This window comes from Oreochromis niloticus, linkage group LG14 (assembly GCF_001858045.2).
Source record: "Oreochromis niloticus isolate F11D_XX linkage group LG14, O_niloticus_UMD_NMBU, whole genome shotgun sequence".
Taxonomy (NCBI): Eukaryota; Metazoa; Chordata; class Actinopteri; order Cichliformes; family Cichlidae; genus Oreochromis; species Oreochromis niloticus.
This window is the reverse complement of record NC_031979.2, coordinates 15,510,698-15,528,803: the sequence shown is the minus strand read 5'-3', so window position 1 is coordinate 15,528,803 and position 18,106 is coordinate 15,510,698. Positions and strand designations below refer to the sequence as shown.

The 18,106-nt window shown below is 40.8% G+C and overlaps 1 protein-coding gene across 9 annotated transcripts in view; it reads left to right on the top strand.

Annotated features, from left to right (window-relative positions):
- The window catches only part of kirrel3b (kirre like nephrin family adhesion molecule 3b), a 164,313-nt gene extending 146,918 nt beyond the window's left edge, over positions 1-17,395 (top strand). For 2 of the 9 annotated variants that reach the window (XM_019345338.2, XM_013269383.3), the window contains exons 11-17: positions 857-957; positions 3,920-4,118; positions 5,431-5,538; positions 6,074-6,157; positions 6,473-6,588; positions 7,346-7,432; positions 12,541-17,395. In XM_019345338.2, the coding sequence (XP_019200883.1) occupies positions 857-957; positions 3,920-4,118; positions 5,431-5,538; positions 6,074-6,157; positions 6,473-6,588; positions 7,346-7,432; positions 12,541-13,002 (1,157 nt within the window). In that variant the 3' untranslated portion in view covers positions 13,003-17,395. Of the gene's footprint in view, positions 1-856; positions 958-3,919; positions 4,131-5,430; positions 5,539-6,073; positions 6,158-6,472; positions 6,589-7,345; positions 7,433-12,540 lie in introns of all 9 variants that reach the window. The other 7 variants (XM_013269382.3, XM_013269380.3, XM_013269381.3 and 4 more) reach the window with 6 other exon arrangements.
- Positions 17,396-18,106: the final 711 nt, after the last annotated feature.

Sequence of the window (18,106 nt, the reverse complement as noted above, 5' to 3'; positions counted from 1 at the left end):
CAGTCGTTTAGGCTGAGCTGCCCTTGTCAGGCAAGATTTTGTAGCCTGACCAAGGTTTAACATATGCTTGCTTGAAGTCCAGTAGCCCCAGCACTTGTTGAATGAACTTGCCTTGCCTGGGTAGTTTGTAATACTAATAAAGCCATTCCATTTGATCAGGCTCAATTTGAGAAAATCGGATTATACAGAATGTCAGTTGATGGTTATAAAATTGACTGCAATAATAAGGCCGTAATACAGTTTGATATAATAAAATGCTGGATATTGTTTTACAATATCTTGATCGATACTGTGATTCGTTCAGTTATAGAGGTCATTCTGGGCAACTGTAGCGAGCTTTGGCTTTAAATGTTTATTTGACGACTTATTGGTTCAGGGGTCAGCTCTGCTGCAAGCACATTGATTGAGGTGAAACACTGCGACAAGGGGTGTTATCTCCCCACAATGGCATTTTCTCTTTCCATCTGTGCAGTCCTGATTACACTCGAAGAACAACGTTTATCTCAGCGGGAGAAATCAAGCCAGCCATAAATCAACAGTTTCTCTATCCAGAATGAAGTCTAAGCTGCCACTTATGCCCTTTGTTCAGTCCTGGTGTGCCCTTGGCTAGATTGTACTAAGGGATGAGGCAAGTTCATATCTCACAGCAATATAATCTTCCTCAGGAGTCCCAAATTACAGAACACTTCAGGTGTTACCGCTTGAAATAGGAGACATTTAGAATATAATCTTCCAGCAAGAATTCAGTTGAGAGGATTTGTCACATGACCTGAAACTAAATTTAATTATTCATGTTTCAATTTCTGTGGCTCATCTTCTAACTTTTTTTTTTTTTTTAATGGTTGTTCTTTTTCAGGGCCGCCCACTATCTCAAGCACACAGACTCAGCAAGCTTTACATGGAGAGAAAGGACAAATCAAATGTTTCATCCGAAGTACACCTCCGCCAGACCGCATTGTAAGTACATCTGGACTGTCTGGCTCACATACTTGATATTCTGAGGATTTTGCCATGAAAGAGGATCCTAAAAATATACTTTTGATCCTACGGTTCTCATTTAATGAACGCATGTGAGCTGTGTTGCGCTGATCACGTTAAGATTTATGGCGCTCGTACAATGTAAACACACTTAATAAGCACGCTTTGCATGAGTATCCATAATGTGCATGCATGCATGAGCGTGGTTAATTGCCGTACTTTGTCATCTGATGTGTATTTTGTTATACTAATGCTCAACATTAACCAGCAGTGTCATTAATACCACGTTTATTTCAGGTGGGCCTATAAAAACTGTGAGATTACTCAATAACTTCACTTTTGATTTAATTATATTAGTGATTTTGTTTTAATTTAAACAAAAATTCAGTTCAGTTTTATTTCATAACCATCAATCAGTTTACGGCTTCCAAGGTAAAGAAGGTAAAATCAGACAAATTTTACCCTATGAGCAAGCAATTGGCGACAGTGGGAAGAAAAAAACCCTTTTTGTCAGTAAGAAATGTCCATAGGCAAGGAGATGTCCATATTGTATACAATGCATGGGGAAAAAAACTCTATGATACTGCTGGTTTTACACTGTAAAGTCATTCTAACACAATGATTTTAGTTTTTTCGGAATAAAGTCTTGAAGCTTAAACCTCAAAGTTTGAATACTGTGATGGTGGACTTTCAAACCTGTTTCCCCCATTGTATGTTTCTCAAGGCTCCAAGTTAAAGGTTAAAGGTTTGTTAAAATAGAAATCTCTCTTCCCTACTCTGCACTCAGCATAAATAAATATGCTTTATACTTCAAAATAAACATCTAAATATTACCTCAAAAACCAATGCACTCTGTATTAAGATACCCTGAAAAAATATTGATTATTTTTTATATGTATATGTTAAATTTTCATAGAAATAAATGCAATAAATCAACATAAGAAACTGTATAATGATTTCAAATATCCTGTTGTATTTGGTCAGAGATCAAATGGAGCTGTTTAAAACTGTTTCTTAATGCCCTTGTTTTTTATTGAGAGCATATTGATATATAGGGAATGATATATGGTGATTCTAAATATCATGTTACTTTGGACCTACGACCTCTTCTTCAAGGTCAAATAGGGTCAAACGTACATAAAATGTCTTTTTTCTTTAAAACTACGCTTAAAATTCTGCTGCCTTAGTGTGCATTGGCAACATTCAGGAAATGATATATATGGTATATGGGGATTCGAGTATCCCATTATAATATGCATCCAAATATCATGTCACATTTGACCTCTGACCTCATGTTTACATTTCACGCCTGCCTTTCTTTCAAGTTGACCCCAAAATATGTTATATCTTCAAAGAAAATATTGTCGAGAGAAAGAGAACAAGCTGTCCAGCGAGTTCCTGGGGGAAATATACTTTAGTATAATAATATTATATAATAAGCTCAAGTTATTCATGTTCAGTTATTTACAAATCAATACCTATTATCCATTATCTACTGCTACATAATGTTTGCGTAATCAAAGCAAGCATCTGTCACGCTACCCGTATCTGATTTTTACTGCGCTACAAACTTCTTGAAAAACAAAGAAATCTAAATGAATATATAGAAATATACAAAAATATTCCCTGAAAAGAGTGAAAAAACTGAGTGAACTGCCTCAGGGGAGGTTTGAGTTCTCCGAGTGCTTTTCGCTTAAAAATGTATTTTTCATCAGTTCACACATTATCGGCTCAAAATATATTTCAATGTTTATTTTATTTTATGTTTTCAAGAGGCTACAATTACATTTAAAATAATCAAGGTCTAAAGAGTAAGCTCAACCACATCTTAGATGATGCATGTTTTGCATTTCTATCCACAGAATAGACTCAGAATTTGACTTTTTTTCTCCATTGAATAAAAAAGAAAGTTATTTCAATACCGACTTTTCAAAGAACCAAGACAAGAAATTCACTTATATTTCAAATATTTTTGCTTTGCATGCAAAATGTGCTAAAGGACGAAAGAATTCCAGCATTTTTGCTCTCCATCTTCTACTAAGAAAAAAATGTTATTTTTCAGACCTGATCCAAGTTTTTTTTTAATGGCGAATTCTTCAGACTGTTTTAAGTGTTGTTCTTTGTACTCAGATTTATTTACTGCACTGAAAATATCCACAGTACCTCTTTGCAGATTCTTCTGTTTCACAGCACGCACCTCTGTGTAAGTGGCTGCATGCTGTCTCCCGATAGTCAAATGCAAAAAGGACTGTGATTCAAACACTGCGATGAAAAGAAAACCGCTTAGACATTAGCTCGGTCTACAGATCCGGGAGAAATTTCACTGAGCACTCAACAGCAACAAATGGGCAGTTAACAGGCACAATTTTGACCCCACCATTTTTAACCTTAACACAGCATTCAGAAGAGTTTTAACCAGCCACAGAAGCATTGAATATCCTGAATGGATTCCCATTTATTCATGCCTCTTCTAGACTTCTGTGGATCACTGAGTTATTCACCAGACAAAATGAGCTAACATTCTACGCTGATATCAGTAATTCATACCACCTTGTAACAGAACAAAACATCCCAAACGCTCCCCGTATCATTGTAGAGCACTAGGTTGATCTTTTCATGGTCATTATGTTTCTCTATTGAGAACTGTGCTGACATAGCATAAAGAGCTTGCCGCGAACATACGGGTGAAATAACAAAACGACTAGGCCCACACACTTACATTGATTGCAATACCTTCCAGTGAATCCAGGCACCGACCAGCAGGATTCAAATCAACTGTGTGAAGTGTTCTGTGGTTTCTTGGTCACCTTTAATAATTGGACTGTGTACCAGACCAAAGATCCACCCACCTGGAGTAAAATGATTTGCTCCACAGTAAATAATAATAATAATAATCATGAGTAACATTGTACATACACCTTTTTATTTTTGTGTTTTTCAGGCCTGGTCTTGGAAGGAAACGGTGTTAGAGTCTGGAACGTCCGGCCGCTACACCGTAGAAACCGTGAACACAGAGGAAGGCGTCATCTCCACACTGACCATGAGCAACATTGTCCCAGCAGACTTCCAGACTATCTACAACTGCACCGCGTGGAACAGCTTTGGCTCTGACACCGAGATCATACGCCTTAAGGAACAAGGTGGGAGCCAAGGTTCGACAGGTTCCACCTTCCTCTTATTCAAATCACGTGGCTGGGGTTTTCTAGAGAGCAACCAAGTGGCGTTTTATGTACATTGCTGCAGGTGTCCAAATCCAGTGTCGTCGATTGTGTTGCGTGTGAGGTTGCGCATGCGTGTTTTAGTGCGAATGCATTTTTGCATACATGTTAAATTCTGCACGAATCCCAATTTTTATGATTCTTAGCTCACAGTGAGCATCCTAAACAATAGCACTGTAAATTCCTGCAACTCAATCCCTGTAAAAGTCATGATTACATAAATTCCAGAAAAACTGGTATTAAGTGAATGTCTTCTAATGGTTGTCTCGTATCATAGACCCCGATATAAAATTTAATATGGAACTTGATTTCCTTCGGTTAAAAAACAAACAAAAAAGACACTCTTTCCTTTCTTTAAATATGAATACTTTGTATCTGTGACCTTTCCACCTCTACCGTCGGGAAAGCTGTGTTTTCTATCCACTTATCGCAAATGATAAATTATAAGCTGCTTATGTGAAAGTGACATTGATCAATGAAGACATTAAATAGGCTTTAATGGTGTAGGAAGAGCACTTGGTTGTTTGCGTTTGTTTAAAATACGGCAAGGTCATAAATGTGGGCTGGAAACTCGGGTTCTCATTAAAGTATATTTTAATGAGGAGCTTTTCTACTGGAAGAGCATATAGATATATGCCTGCTGGTTTAGTCCCTTCCTACTTGCAAACAAGGAACACACGGACACGATTACGCTTCACAAATGCACACACACTCCTGCGTTCGACTCAGTGTGAATAAAAGCCCTCAGTTAAATGCGTCTATTAGTCTAAATGAGTGTAAATTAAAAGTTATCAGACAGTGGGATAATGAGACAATATTACTAGGAAAATGTTTACCTCCACAAATAACAGAAAGGTTTGGTAATTAGTTTTTGTTTGAATTATTGTTTCGACATAGAAGGCTTTTTTTTCTTTTCCTGTGCTGCTGTCCTTATTTAAATTATCTGGTTTTGTGCCCAGTGAATAATGTCAAGGTAGTAAAAAATAAAAATCCTCCTCTTGCTTTCTGATTGTCTGAGAGACTTAAAGAGGACGACAGGAGGAGAAGAGAGTGTGAATGTGTGTGTGTTTGAAAAAGAAAGGTGGCTTTTACATTATAACTGTATGTTGTTGTGTCCTCACCTGTAACATGTCATGCATTGAATTCATTGAATACATTGAAGTACATATAAAATGTTGTTGTTAAGTCATTGTAGAAGAACATGTTTGTTTTTTGTTGTTGTTGCTCTATACAGAATCTCTCCCAGTGGCGGTGATCATCGGCATTGCCGTGGGAGCTTTCGTGGCCGTCATTGTCCTCATGGGCACCATCGGAGCATTCTGCTGCACCCGCTCCCAGAGAAGTACGTCTCCTTTCCAGTGTTGCCTCTGAAGCATGCATGCTAAAGCACTGCATTTTTTTCCACAAGCACATTAAAAAATGTCCATCTATGTAGTTTTAATTTAACCAAATAAAAAAGAAAAAGTGTCATGTTTTACAAATTGGATCGTTTGCAAATTGTGACTTGAGGTGTCTTAAAAATGGGACATCTACATAAAAATAAAACACACGGAGGCATCGCCAGCCAGAAATTACCGATGCAAGTTATTTTCGGGAACGTAGTGTCACATTTAATAGCAGATGAAATCAGTGGTTGTGATGGACATCTTTTTTTTTTTCGGTGCCGAGATAGCCAGATTGTGATAAGGGCTCATTTCATGCACTCTCAGTCTGGCTGCATTCATTTAAAGCTATTTACATCATGCGCCGTGTTCATTGCCACCCACCCATATACAGTACCGAGTGACTCAGGTTAGAGGCAGTCAGCCACTATCTCTATCCAAGAACCACACTGTGCTACTGGTCCCTTCAGCATGTCTATTGTCTGTACACTACAGAGGAAGCGCACCTGGTTATGCCCTCACTGCCCGTCTCCATCTGTGCTCACCAGAGAGAACTTGCAAGCAAAATTAAGACAGAAAGTAAGACTTTGTTATATGACAGTATAACACCAGCTTTGTCCCAAACAGAATGAGCCACCGAGGAAGGCTATGTGAGATTGCATATATATGCAGAAAAAAACAAACAAACATAATCCTGTGTTGGCAGGAAACAAGTGATTAATAACGCTTTGTGTTGTCTTCGGGAAGTGGGAGAGCTCTAACAAAACAAACCCAGGGATCTCTGTTAAATTCTGTAACACTGCAAACTGCACTGGGGGGAAATTATAATGTCAACAAGTACCGAATAGTGTTTATCCGTCTTATTAAGATATATGTGGCGTCTGCTTATGCTAGATCTGAAAGGAGTCGTGTCGGCAAAAAATGACATCCGGGTGGAGATTGTGCACAAGGACCACAATGCAGCCCGAGAAAATGAAGAGCACACCTCCATGAAACAACTGATGGTGAGTGTGAGTGTCACAAAATACTACTTTCCACTTTATTTCTTCTCGTGTTCTTTTGCAAAAATTGAATCTCGGCCCTGTTTTTGCATGTTCTCTTTGGCGGACAGGTAATGAATGCGGTCTGCAATTAGTATGGGGATTTTCTGTGGAATACGTCACTTCATGAGTAATGGAAGAACAGAAAGGCATGCGGATTGTATATGCGCTGTCAAGGCGTAGGGTGTATATATATCATCATGATAACACCGGCGCTGTGAGGAGAACAGACCCCAATACATTTTAACTATGGGGATGCTGATGTATACTAGGTAATCCTACAGTGGGTGTACTCTCTGCATCCACATGCCTGCTAGACACAAAAAAGAACAGCTTCCTCTTTTGAGCTCTACCAGTGTTTTGGATTTAATGCAGTTTGCTCCAGGGCTGGTCTATTTGTAGTTAAAGCTCTTGGATTAAATTTTTCCTTCAAAATAATGATTTCTTTTCAAATTACAAAATACGGTCAACACTTGATGCTAGAGCGAGAAAATGAGTGTATCTACTTCACAAATCTGCATTTTGTAAAGATAAATAAAAGATATTCATGGATAAATTATTAATGGTGCCTGCAAGCCCAGAGTTAAGGTGAAGCATGTCTGAGTGATTTTTTTTTCTAAAGAACAAGTGATAAAAGTTGAACCCATCCATCTCAAAATGTCTCTTTTTGTGGGAGAGCTTGGGAAGCTACACAGATTCTTAGATTCTTTGCTTGATTTCTACGTAGGTTGAACGAGAAGAGTTCCAGCAGGAATCTGTTCTGAAGCAGCTGGAGGTGTTGCAAGAGGAAGAGAAGGAGTATCAGCACATAAAGGTACGGCTTGTGAATGATGACAGCGTGAAGGCACAAACGTAGGAGAACAAAAGTGGAAAGACAAAAAAAAGAAGTGGTGAGAGGAAGAGAGAGAATGCCTTTGGGGCAGATGGTGGTCTTCAACTCTGGAACTAAAATAGCTGAAAAGCATTAATCCCTCTTCTGCTACACATGAGTTTTCCAAAGCAAGTCCAGAGGCAAATTATTCCTGTTATGGGTTTGATTTTAATAATTAGCTTCTCAGCCAAAGTGGCTCATGAAATCAGAGAGCGGTTGGACTTAGAGACACTAGTGGATGGGGGCCGTGTTGTTTCAAAGAAATCTATCAGAAAATCACAAAAACACAGGTGAGTCTTACTCCATGTTCATGATGGCAAAAAACAGGAGACAGATGCTCTATTTAGAAAACTTGAGCCTTTTAACCTCAGGGAGATGTGTCTTCTTCATTTTATTTTCATAATTATTCGGAGTTCTACAGCAGACTCGTTGGCAAATATGTCATTGCAATCGCATCTAATGAAATGTTTCTTATTCATGATGTCAGTGGACGTAATAAAGTTTTGGAATGGTGTACCTTTAGACCAGGTGTCCTCTGACGAAGAGATTTTAATCTTAAAGGATAAAATGCTCTTAAAACAATTCCACCTGCCCATTTACATGGCAGTAAAACAGATAAGTCTGGACATGTGAGGCACTTTACCTAGGGTCACTTTAGTTCTCCTTTCGCATGTAAAGCGACTTAACCGCTTGTAATAAATGATTCATGCTGAGTTTCGCAGATCTCAAAACCCTTTTAAGTACCATCAAGTGAAGGATGGCCACCATCTGTTCTACATGTTTCAGTTTTTCTACTCTTGGTCAGTATTAATACTGCAGTTTAAAACCTTTGGATTTTCACTTGGTCACCAATTCAATATAAACTATCACAGGTTATGTACAGTAAACACAGATTGTATGAATATTTTAATTTTATTTATACAGCGCCAAATAACAACAACAGTCGCCTCAAGGCGCTTTATATTGTAAGGTAGACTCTACAATAAAACATATGGAGAAAAACCCGACAATCATATGACCTCTTATGAGAAGCACTTTGGCGACAGTGGGAAGGAAAAACTCCCTTTTAACAGGAAGAAACCTCCGGCAGAACCAGGCTCAGGGAGGGGCGGGGCCATCTGCTGTGATCGGTTGGGGAGAGAGAAGGAAGACAGGATAGAATATAGGTGTAGTCCTCTAGTTATTGTTATTATGTTTTCCCCTCCACTTAAGCAAAATTTTCAAGATGATACCTTGTGCCTTTGTGCTTCTAAGAAGGATTTCTTAGGTCTCTTCTGTTCAAAGCAACTGCATGACCCAAGATCTGCTACCAATAAGTCAACTTTTTCTTTATCACAAAGAAGCAACACAGGCCAAGTCAGTGGGACCTGCATCTTATAGCGCTATGCCAATATTGACAGAGCATCTCCTAGAGTCTCTCACTAAATAATAAGATAAGAACATAGCTGGTTGTGGCCAATGCCCCACTGCTGACAGCAATGTCTACACACAGTAAAAGGACATCAGATTGCAGCCGTGTGTGAAGTGCGTTAAAGCGTTCAGGTGTTCTTCATTTACCATGGGGCTCTGTGTGGAAAAAGTATGGTCCTTTCACACAATTCACTGTCGCAGCAGGATAGAGGGACAGCTGCTCACCAGACAATGATGGGATTAGAGGAACACCTCATGGCACGTGCATGAAAAGGCTAGATCTGACAACACGTCATCAACTGTCTAGCATGCTTAAAAGGGATTGAGCCTGGCAGGACTCAGATACACTGTGCAGATAGAAACAGATGAAGGGGCATGGAAAGATGCACATGGTCTTGTGCAGATGTACGACACTTCCATCCCTCGGAGAAAGACTGTGGATGAGGATAAAGTTCTTGCAGCGTGCACACGGAAGCCATATGTGTGCCAGAAGGTCTGCTTCTGCTGCTGCATGTATGTAGGCTTGCGTGACAGCATCATACAGACTGTGAGAAAACCAGCGTTTTGACAGTAAGTGTCCTCTGTGGTGGACAAACAGCTGTTGTGTCTGTCTACTAGCCGTGGGCAAAACATAATGAGACCGAGTGTGCACCAGGCAGAGCCGGTGAAACGCCTCTTCTACATTACTGTTGTGAGGCAGGGGGGAAAAAAGGCCTGTAGTAAGATAGCCTCTGACCTAAAAGAGTAGTTCATGCTCTTAGGTGTAAAAGAGGGATTTGGCTGTAAAGTAGCCCTGCCCTAGACATCCCTATTAGAGAACGCAGATAGTGAGACTGATAACCTGCGTGAGGTCACTAATTCTCTCAGTGAAAGTCAGGATAAAGCAGAGAAAGACAGCTTTTTCAGACAGATTTCACCTGGCTTGATCTGGGGTTTTCCAGCAGGTGAGGCACTGGGGTAAATGCCAACTAGTAGACAAGAGAACACAATCTCTGATCCTTTCAGATAGCACTTAAACAAGGGATCTCTTGCTGAATCCTGTGTGACAAGATGAGATGGCAGTAGCATAAAATAGATCCAGCTAGCACCTTATCTGAAAAACATCTGCAGATAGGTCAGTAAAACAGACAGCGACAATGTGCTGTCTGATCCTCTCTTTATGCACCAGCACTGAAATAGTACCATTTACCTGCTCTCCCTTTCCACTGTCTCAGCAGCCTTGTGCATATGAGCAGTGGCGCTCCGGTGGAATGATCCTAATGGTCCATTGGGGATATGGGACCACCTTACAGCTCTGGACTGATTCCAGAGTGAGGCGTCATAAAATTGCCCTGTAAAACAGGATGGAAGCTAGGCTATGCCGTAACAGCGGTGGCTGTTGGTCATCAATGTACCTGTCATCAGCATCTAAGATCTGACACATTTTTAATGATGGCCAGCAGGTCCTGAAAGAGTGTTTTAGCAGTGGACATATTGCTAGCAGGGAGTGAGATGGCCACCGCTGTGGGGCACAGTGGGCACAGACCTGCCAGATGGCCTGTGGAGTGAGCACCACTCCAGCCTGTTTAGGCAAGCCTCACAGCAGGGATGAAGGTCTGATGGGAGAATGTAGGCGGTCTGGCAGCCAGTGCGCAAGTAGATGCCTCTATACTACTTTTTTTTTTTTTCTCTTCAGTAGAGCTGACTACTTGATTAGCAAAAAAAAAAAAAAAAACATGGGAGCACATCGCAGGTCAAGCAGGTGCAGAGGGCATGTGCAGAGCATAAGCGCTAAAATATTCTTCAGGACTGGGCATTCATGAAGGGATGAAGCCAGTAGTGACAGATTTGAGAGGGCATCGCCTGTTTGAAATGCAGTAATTATATTTTTTGTGTTATGCCACACAGATTGATACAGATTAATTATAAAAACCTAAATGATGTTTCTTCACCCACCCAATAACATATAATGTTATGCCCTATCAATACTCTGATAGGTTTAAGCATTTAGGGGCCCAAAGTATGCCAAGAAAATATCAGCCCACACCATTAAATCAAGAAAAACCAGCCTTAACACTTGATACAAATTGGGTTGGATCCATTCTTTATGCAAAATTCTAACCCTACCATCTGAATGGTGCAGCAGAAATCAAGACTCATCAAACCAGGCAATGTTCTTTCCAATTGTGTATAGCCCGTAGGAATTGTAGCCTCAGTCTCTTGTTCTTAGCTGACAGGAGGTCAATCGGTGTGCTCTTCTGCAGCTGTAGCCTGTCTGCTCTAGAGATGCTCCTCTGCAGATCTTATTTCTAGCAAATGTTACTGAGGCCTTCCTAACAACTCGAAGCAATGCGACCATTCTCCTCCGACCTCTGACATCAACAAAGCATTTTTTCCAAGAGTACTGCTACTCACTGGCTATTTTCTCTTTTTGGGGTGATTCTTTGTAAAACTCATGCAAGTGCCATTAGATCAGCGGTTGCTGAAGTATTCAGACCAGCCTGTCTGTCACATTCATAATCATTTAAATCATCTTTCTTCGCCGTTCTGATACTTGGTTTGAACTTAAGCAGGTCATCTTGTCCATGTCTACATGCCTAAATGGATTGAGTTGCTGCCACGTGATTGGCTGATCAGATATTTGTGTTAACAAGCAGTTGAAGAGTTGCACCTAATGAAGTGGCCACTGAGTGTAGGTCTCGTCTCTTCACGCTCAACTTGCTGGAGACGGCGAGCCTCACACAAACTTTTTGGTTTTGTCCAAATGACTGCTGACATTATCGTTCTCGAGTGCACTTCTGTTGTTTTAGCCTTCTTACCTGCTCTCTCTGTCATGCTTGATTTTTTTTTTTTCTTTTGATCCCGGCTAATGACACCTTGCATGAGGCAAGAGCAAAAGGGGGACTGAACAAGTGATAAAGGGCAGGCGCAAACAATCTCCCTGTCTGCTTTCTGGTAATGACAAGCATAACGAGCATCCTCTCAGGTCGTCTCTCTCATTTCCCCATTATGAGCATTCTTCTTTTGGGATTTGCCACCATGCTCACTATGCTTGACATTTACATCCGTTCACACAAGGACATGAAAAAAAGAGAAGAAGAAAAAAACCTGACACATACCCTAACTGGACCCTTAGCAACAGCACAGTGCCTGCAGCCAAGCAGACAAACAAGTGGCACAGCTCTGGTCTCAGAAGCCATTTAGGTGCATACATGAAATTATAAACACTACAATCCATTTAGGTCCAATTAAAGCCGGTATGAGAGTGAACTTTGCTATGACACATTGGATGCCAAACTATGAATCATCAAGGCCTGCCTAATTAGCAAGAGACATGATTTTAAGGTCTGTGTGGGGGCTAACTAAATCCTACCCCTAAGCCTCACCAGTGTTGTTTTTTCTTGTCTTTCTTTTTTAAATTTATTTAATTTTTTTTTCCTACACAGACCGCAGACTCTTTCCTTATTTATTCCAGCAATTTTAATGTTAATTATTGTCAGTTTGACCTTGACTTCTGTTGAGCTTTGAGGATAGAGGTGCATTCACATATAAACAAATAAGATTTGTTTGTTTTTCTTCCCTTTCTTCTTTTTCTTTTGTGTGCATATGTGATATATAAATGTATAGCTCTAAAGAATCTTTCCTTCATGTGTTTTCAATAGGACCCTACAAATGGCTACTACAGTGTAAATACCTTCAAGGAGCATCACACACCTACCATGACAGGGAACCCTACCACTGAGGTGAGGAACCCCACCAACACAGGTACCCTGGGAAAGCAGCGGGTACCGACGGGCATGTCCTTCACCAACATCTATTCCACTCTTGGAGCTGGTCCCAACCGACTGTATGACTACAGCCAACGCTTCGTGCTGGGCATGGGCAGCAGCTCCATTGAGCTTTGTGAGCGGGAGTTCCAGCGCGGCTCGCTCAGCGACTCCAGCTCTTTTATCGACACGCAGTGTGACAGCAGCGTCAGCAGCTACAGTAAGCCAGACGGCTACGTGCAGTTCGACAAAGACAGCAAGGCCTCCGCCTCCTCCTCATCCCACTATTCCCAATCCTCCTCGCAGAACTCAGACCTCACCCGACCCCTCCAGAAGCGCATGCAGACCCATGTCTGACCTCTTGGGAGGGAAGGGCTTTTGGAACGGGGTGAAACAAACCAGCTAGGATTGTAAAACTGAAAGAACCAGCTCTGAGGAGCGCCTAAAAAGAACAATGTCAGTAGGTGTTTCCTGTGGATGCCTGAAGACACTGGGGCTTTAATGCACCATGTGACTTGTTTAGACTTCCCAGTGTCCCAAAACAAAAAAAAAAAAAAAAAGAAAGGATCAAGAAGCCTTATATTTCGCTCATGCTCAACTCATCAACTCCCTCCTTTGTGCCACAGAGAGGTTATTTGCCAACACAACACTGCACGAGTACAGCGTTTAAACTTTTGGGTTTTGCAGTGACACTGTTGACCGATCAGAGGGCAGGAAAACAAGGCTTGTGTGACAATCAGCACCCTTGGGATGGACCACTTTCACTTTTTTGAAGAAGAAAAACTGGAAGTGTTGTCATGAGTGTCAACTGTCTGCTAATGAGTGCAAGCCAGTGTCCTGCTGCTCTCTTGTAGTTTGAAGCACAAAATTCAATGTGCATGTGGTTTTAAGTTGTTAAAACAACACCTTTTTTTCTCTCCTCCACTCCCACTTTCCCTTTAAACACTGTATGTTAAGCTCGGCTTGTTCAAACTCGTCTCCTGTGTAGGTGTAAGTAAACTTCCTCCATATGCCCACAGACGTTTCAAGCGCTGAAAAGAGCGGTTGTTTTTCCTCTCCGCAGCTGTATCTGGGCCACAGAGCTGAGCAGATAAAGAAGGGCCGAGATCTCATTTTAAATCCCTGAGTCATTATTTTACTTTGAGACTCTGCGATAAAAGAATATCAGTGTACATACGCGACTGTAATTTCTTTTCTAGCGTCTAATTTCTGACTCTGATTTCCCTCATGGATGACTATAAATGAGACATGAGCGCCTCTTCTTGTCCGTATCTACTTGCCTTGAGGGTCTGTTTGAACTGCTTGAACTGGGTCAATACAAACTTTGACGAAGCCAGATTGACGTACCCCACCAGTTCTTCAGGTGGGGGAGCTGCATCCACCGTGGTGTTACTGCGCCAAAATCCAGCTCCGAAGCTGCAGCAGGAAAGCCAAAATGAGTTGTACTTGTGAATTTCTCCTTGTAACACCACAGACCATCAACCATATACTTGAGGTTCCCTGCTAAAGGAAATGTAAACATGATATTTTAGCTTCTTATTGTGTGGTTATCCCATTGCTTTTGTCGATATCACTGTTGACGCTGGAGCTTAGTGCATCCTGACTGTATACCTATGTGTGATTGTGCTGCTCATCAAGGGACATAACAAGCAAATTTAGAGAAAAAAAATGGTTTTATTTTGATGTCTGCTATTCATTCAGAGCTACTGTGGGGCTGATGGTGGCTTGTTGGGTGCATTCTTATTTTTTGTTATCCACACTTGTGTGACATGTATGGATCGGCTTTATTTTTCAGTCACTGGCACTGTAATTGTTTTAGTTGAGAGTATAGTCAGAGTAGTGATTTAACTTGCACCAGAAAAACTCGTACTCTGTGTAAAATGCTTAAGGTGAGCTTGTCATAGTTCACCTGGTGTCATAGTCCAACACTGCACATGCTTTGGTCAAAAAGGGTTTGCAAGGAACACTGCAGATGCCGTGTAGCTACCGAGCCAACGTATTTTAGTCTAAATGCTACAACACGTGGATGCTACCATTAATTGCTGTTGACCTTAAGCTGTGTTAACAGGCTTTGATAAGAGCATCCCTTTACAGTAAACACAGATCCTTTTTTTGCAATAGCTGCAGTTACGTATTGCACCCACATCACATTTAATTATAGCATTCAGTAGCCTCATATGTCTGTGCACTTTCAAGGTCTTACTTTCAAGCCATACTGTTTGTTATTTTATCAGATCTGTAAAATATTCCTGAAAAATTACTGTAAAAACAGAAAAAAAGACTTAAAAACAGTGGCTCACAATGTCAGTGTCATCTTTGTTTTGTCAAATCAAACAAAAACATCACATAAAACTATAAATGGTTATTTTTAAAAAACCTAATAAGGTAGTTGTTCCGTATGTAGTGCAGCAGTCAATTGGAATGAACCTGTGTGAGCCTGAAACTACAGAATCTGCCTCTCAACCCATGAAAAAACAAGCACCGTGTTTCCAACAAAAGCAAGTTGTTGTTGTAAGCACTTTACATATGATTATATTCAAGGCATTTGAATGGGGTTTTCCACTTGAGTGGCAGCGGTTTGGACTCTAATTTTACAAATGGATTGGTGCCCATTGTACAGCTTAAGACAAAAAGCTCTGTTTCAACGCTGATAATCCAGCTTGGCACTTAGCAGACTGTATATAAATCTCTAATGCTGTCTTTCTCTGTATATAATTTTTTTCCGGGCTTTTCTTTCTTTCTCATTCAGATTCCACTATTCCAGAGCTCAACAAACACCACATGGCATCAGAACTGTAAAGACAGACGATGTTTCCTTTCTTTGTTTCCTGTCCAAAACAAAACAAAAAATCATCAACCTCGCCGTTTCTCACAAACTACATGAAAGGCTCGTGCGAGCAGTTTTCTCTTCCCCCAGATCTCACAGGGAAAACTTACTCACACCGAGCACACACGAGGCTATAGGATGAGAAGCTAAGCATAGCCGGGACAGCTTTGAAGTGAAATACAGTAAGAGGCGATTATTCTTGCAGCCCCTCTGAGAGATGCCCAGATGTCCAGCAATATATTGCATTTGGCACCACCATGACTGTCAAGTATGGGTGTCGCAGTTTTTCATTTATTTTTCTCCACATTTATGAGGGTAGAATTAAATTATTTCACTGATATCATCAACATTCAATTACAGTGCAATCTACTTTGGGGGATTTAAAAAAAATGCAGAATAAAGTGTCTGCATGTTATGCATTACTTTACATTCACATGATCGGAATTCTAAAAATGTGCTCGTTTAAAACTTGCCATACAGACTTTTAGCAACTCTCTTCATGAAAACAAAACAAATTTGCTGTCCTTCTAAAAATGGATCGTTTCCTCTATCTGATGCAGCTTCTGCACTGATCCAAACATAATGCATTTTCCCAGTCCAGAGAATCTGCACACTGCACAGCAAACAGATAAATATTTGATAGGCCAGCCTTCTGTCCCACCTCCCCCCACCCTCCAGAATGGCAACAGCTACAGTGGGCATGAGAGTACTAGAGGATGTGAGTGCCATGTCAGTCTTTGGGAATCAAAGCCCATGTGGGGACAGAGCCTGCCCTGCTCACCTGTGGACGCCTCGCCGGCTGGTGCTGGCGGCGCCTGTTTGCCTGGCTACAAGCACTGCACAGATGCCAGGGCATAACAGATGAATAAACACAAAGACCCGGAACAATTACAAGGGGTTGCTGCCCTTTCCTGATAAAACAGAGCAACCCCTTTCAGAGCAGAGCATGGAGCGTAGACTGTTTTTCAGAGATGCTAAAGACTAGCCTGTAAAACACTGGATAAGAACGTTTCTAAGGTGAGAGACAGAGCTTAGGAGCAGTGTGAGGGAAAGACACTGGCTGGAATTTATAATGGCTTTTTCTGTTCATTGCCAATGTTATGTTTGTTTATTGCAAAAAGTATGTTGCTTGGTTTGAATTAACTGGGAAAAAACAGATAAAGAAATACTCAGCATTAGTACTTTCAAGGTTTTGTCACGCTTGCAAAGGGACTTTTAAACTGGGTTATTTGAAGTCTACATCAGTGTATGATAGGTGTCACTGTGCATGACGGAGCACATTAGCGAAGGTGCCATTTGAACCTCTGAACTGATCATAATAAGCCTTTTTTTTCAACCGTGTAAATGCTTTCTGTCACTCAGTTTCTCTCTTTTTCTCTCACTTTCTTTTTTTCTTTCCTACCAAATCAATACCTTGTTAGTAATTTAATAAAGTCCAAGTGTAAGACCTGTACAAAATAGCATTTGGAAACGACTCTCAGAGTTTCCTTTGTCTCACAGGGTGCATTGGTAATCAGTGCGGGTTGGTTTGCAGCAGACAGTTTGCAGCAAGTCACATAAGCAAATGGGAAGTATAATAGGAATGCCTTTGGAAGTCAAATGAGTACCCTTCAACGTCATTGGTTGATTCGCTCTGTACTCCAAATAACGCAAACTACTTGCAAATGCTACACGAGGCTCAGAAGGTACTTTACTTAAATGGTCATTGCAAGAATTTGTATAAATAGTGAACCATAACCATACAGTAATTGTAATAAAAAGGCAACGTGTAAATGCTCTTTTGGGTGAACCACTATTTTCAGGAGGTGGCCCTCTGTATCTAAGAAAAAAATGAAAAAGATGTATTTTAACTGTACCGGTCTGTGAATCTATGATGCTTTTGCTCTGTATATTTGGAGAATAAAACTGATGTTTGAGTTGGTGTTTATGTTTACACTGGTCTGTCGGTGAGAATGAGATTCGTGAGTTACTGCTTTGTCTGCACAGAAATCTTCACCATTAGTTTTGTTCTCGCAGATTTCAAAAGTTCTTTCATTCCTATTAACGTTCACCAGTGAGCAGCTTTTATGAAAACTCTTATGCTACGGTGCCCACTGGGAAATATTAATCATTAATGGCCCAAGTCAGGCCTTCCGACGTAGACGAGAAGAGTGCAGGAAATGTGCAGTCACTTCACAAACATGCACACAGTATATACATTTTGACTAATGTAAGATCCCGTTGCTGTATGCAGGCAACTCAGGCAAACTCGAGTATAATGAACACCCTTGTGATGTTTTAATAGTTTGTCAATGGGGTCCAGATTCAAGCAGACGCTACATGCAGCTTCAGGCTGGGCAGCAATTTGTGTTTTGCTTATATCACAAAATGAGAAAAGGGTTGTAGAAATAACACCAGTGCAATCCTGTTTAAAGCAACGTTTTGCAGGTGTGGCAGCACAAGAACAGAGACAATCACATTCATGTTCCTAATCCACCTGCACAGTGGCTCTTGTTGGACAGTCACCCAGCAATAAGCTATCGAGAGTGTTTTGTGGCTGGCTTAAGTGTACTTTGACGGCATTTGTTAAAAGTAGGCACGCTACTGTTTATTCGCTTTGTCCTCTGTTTTCCTAGGCAGTCAGCAGATTCACAC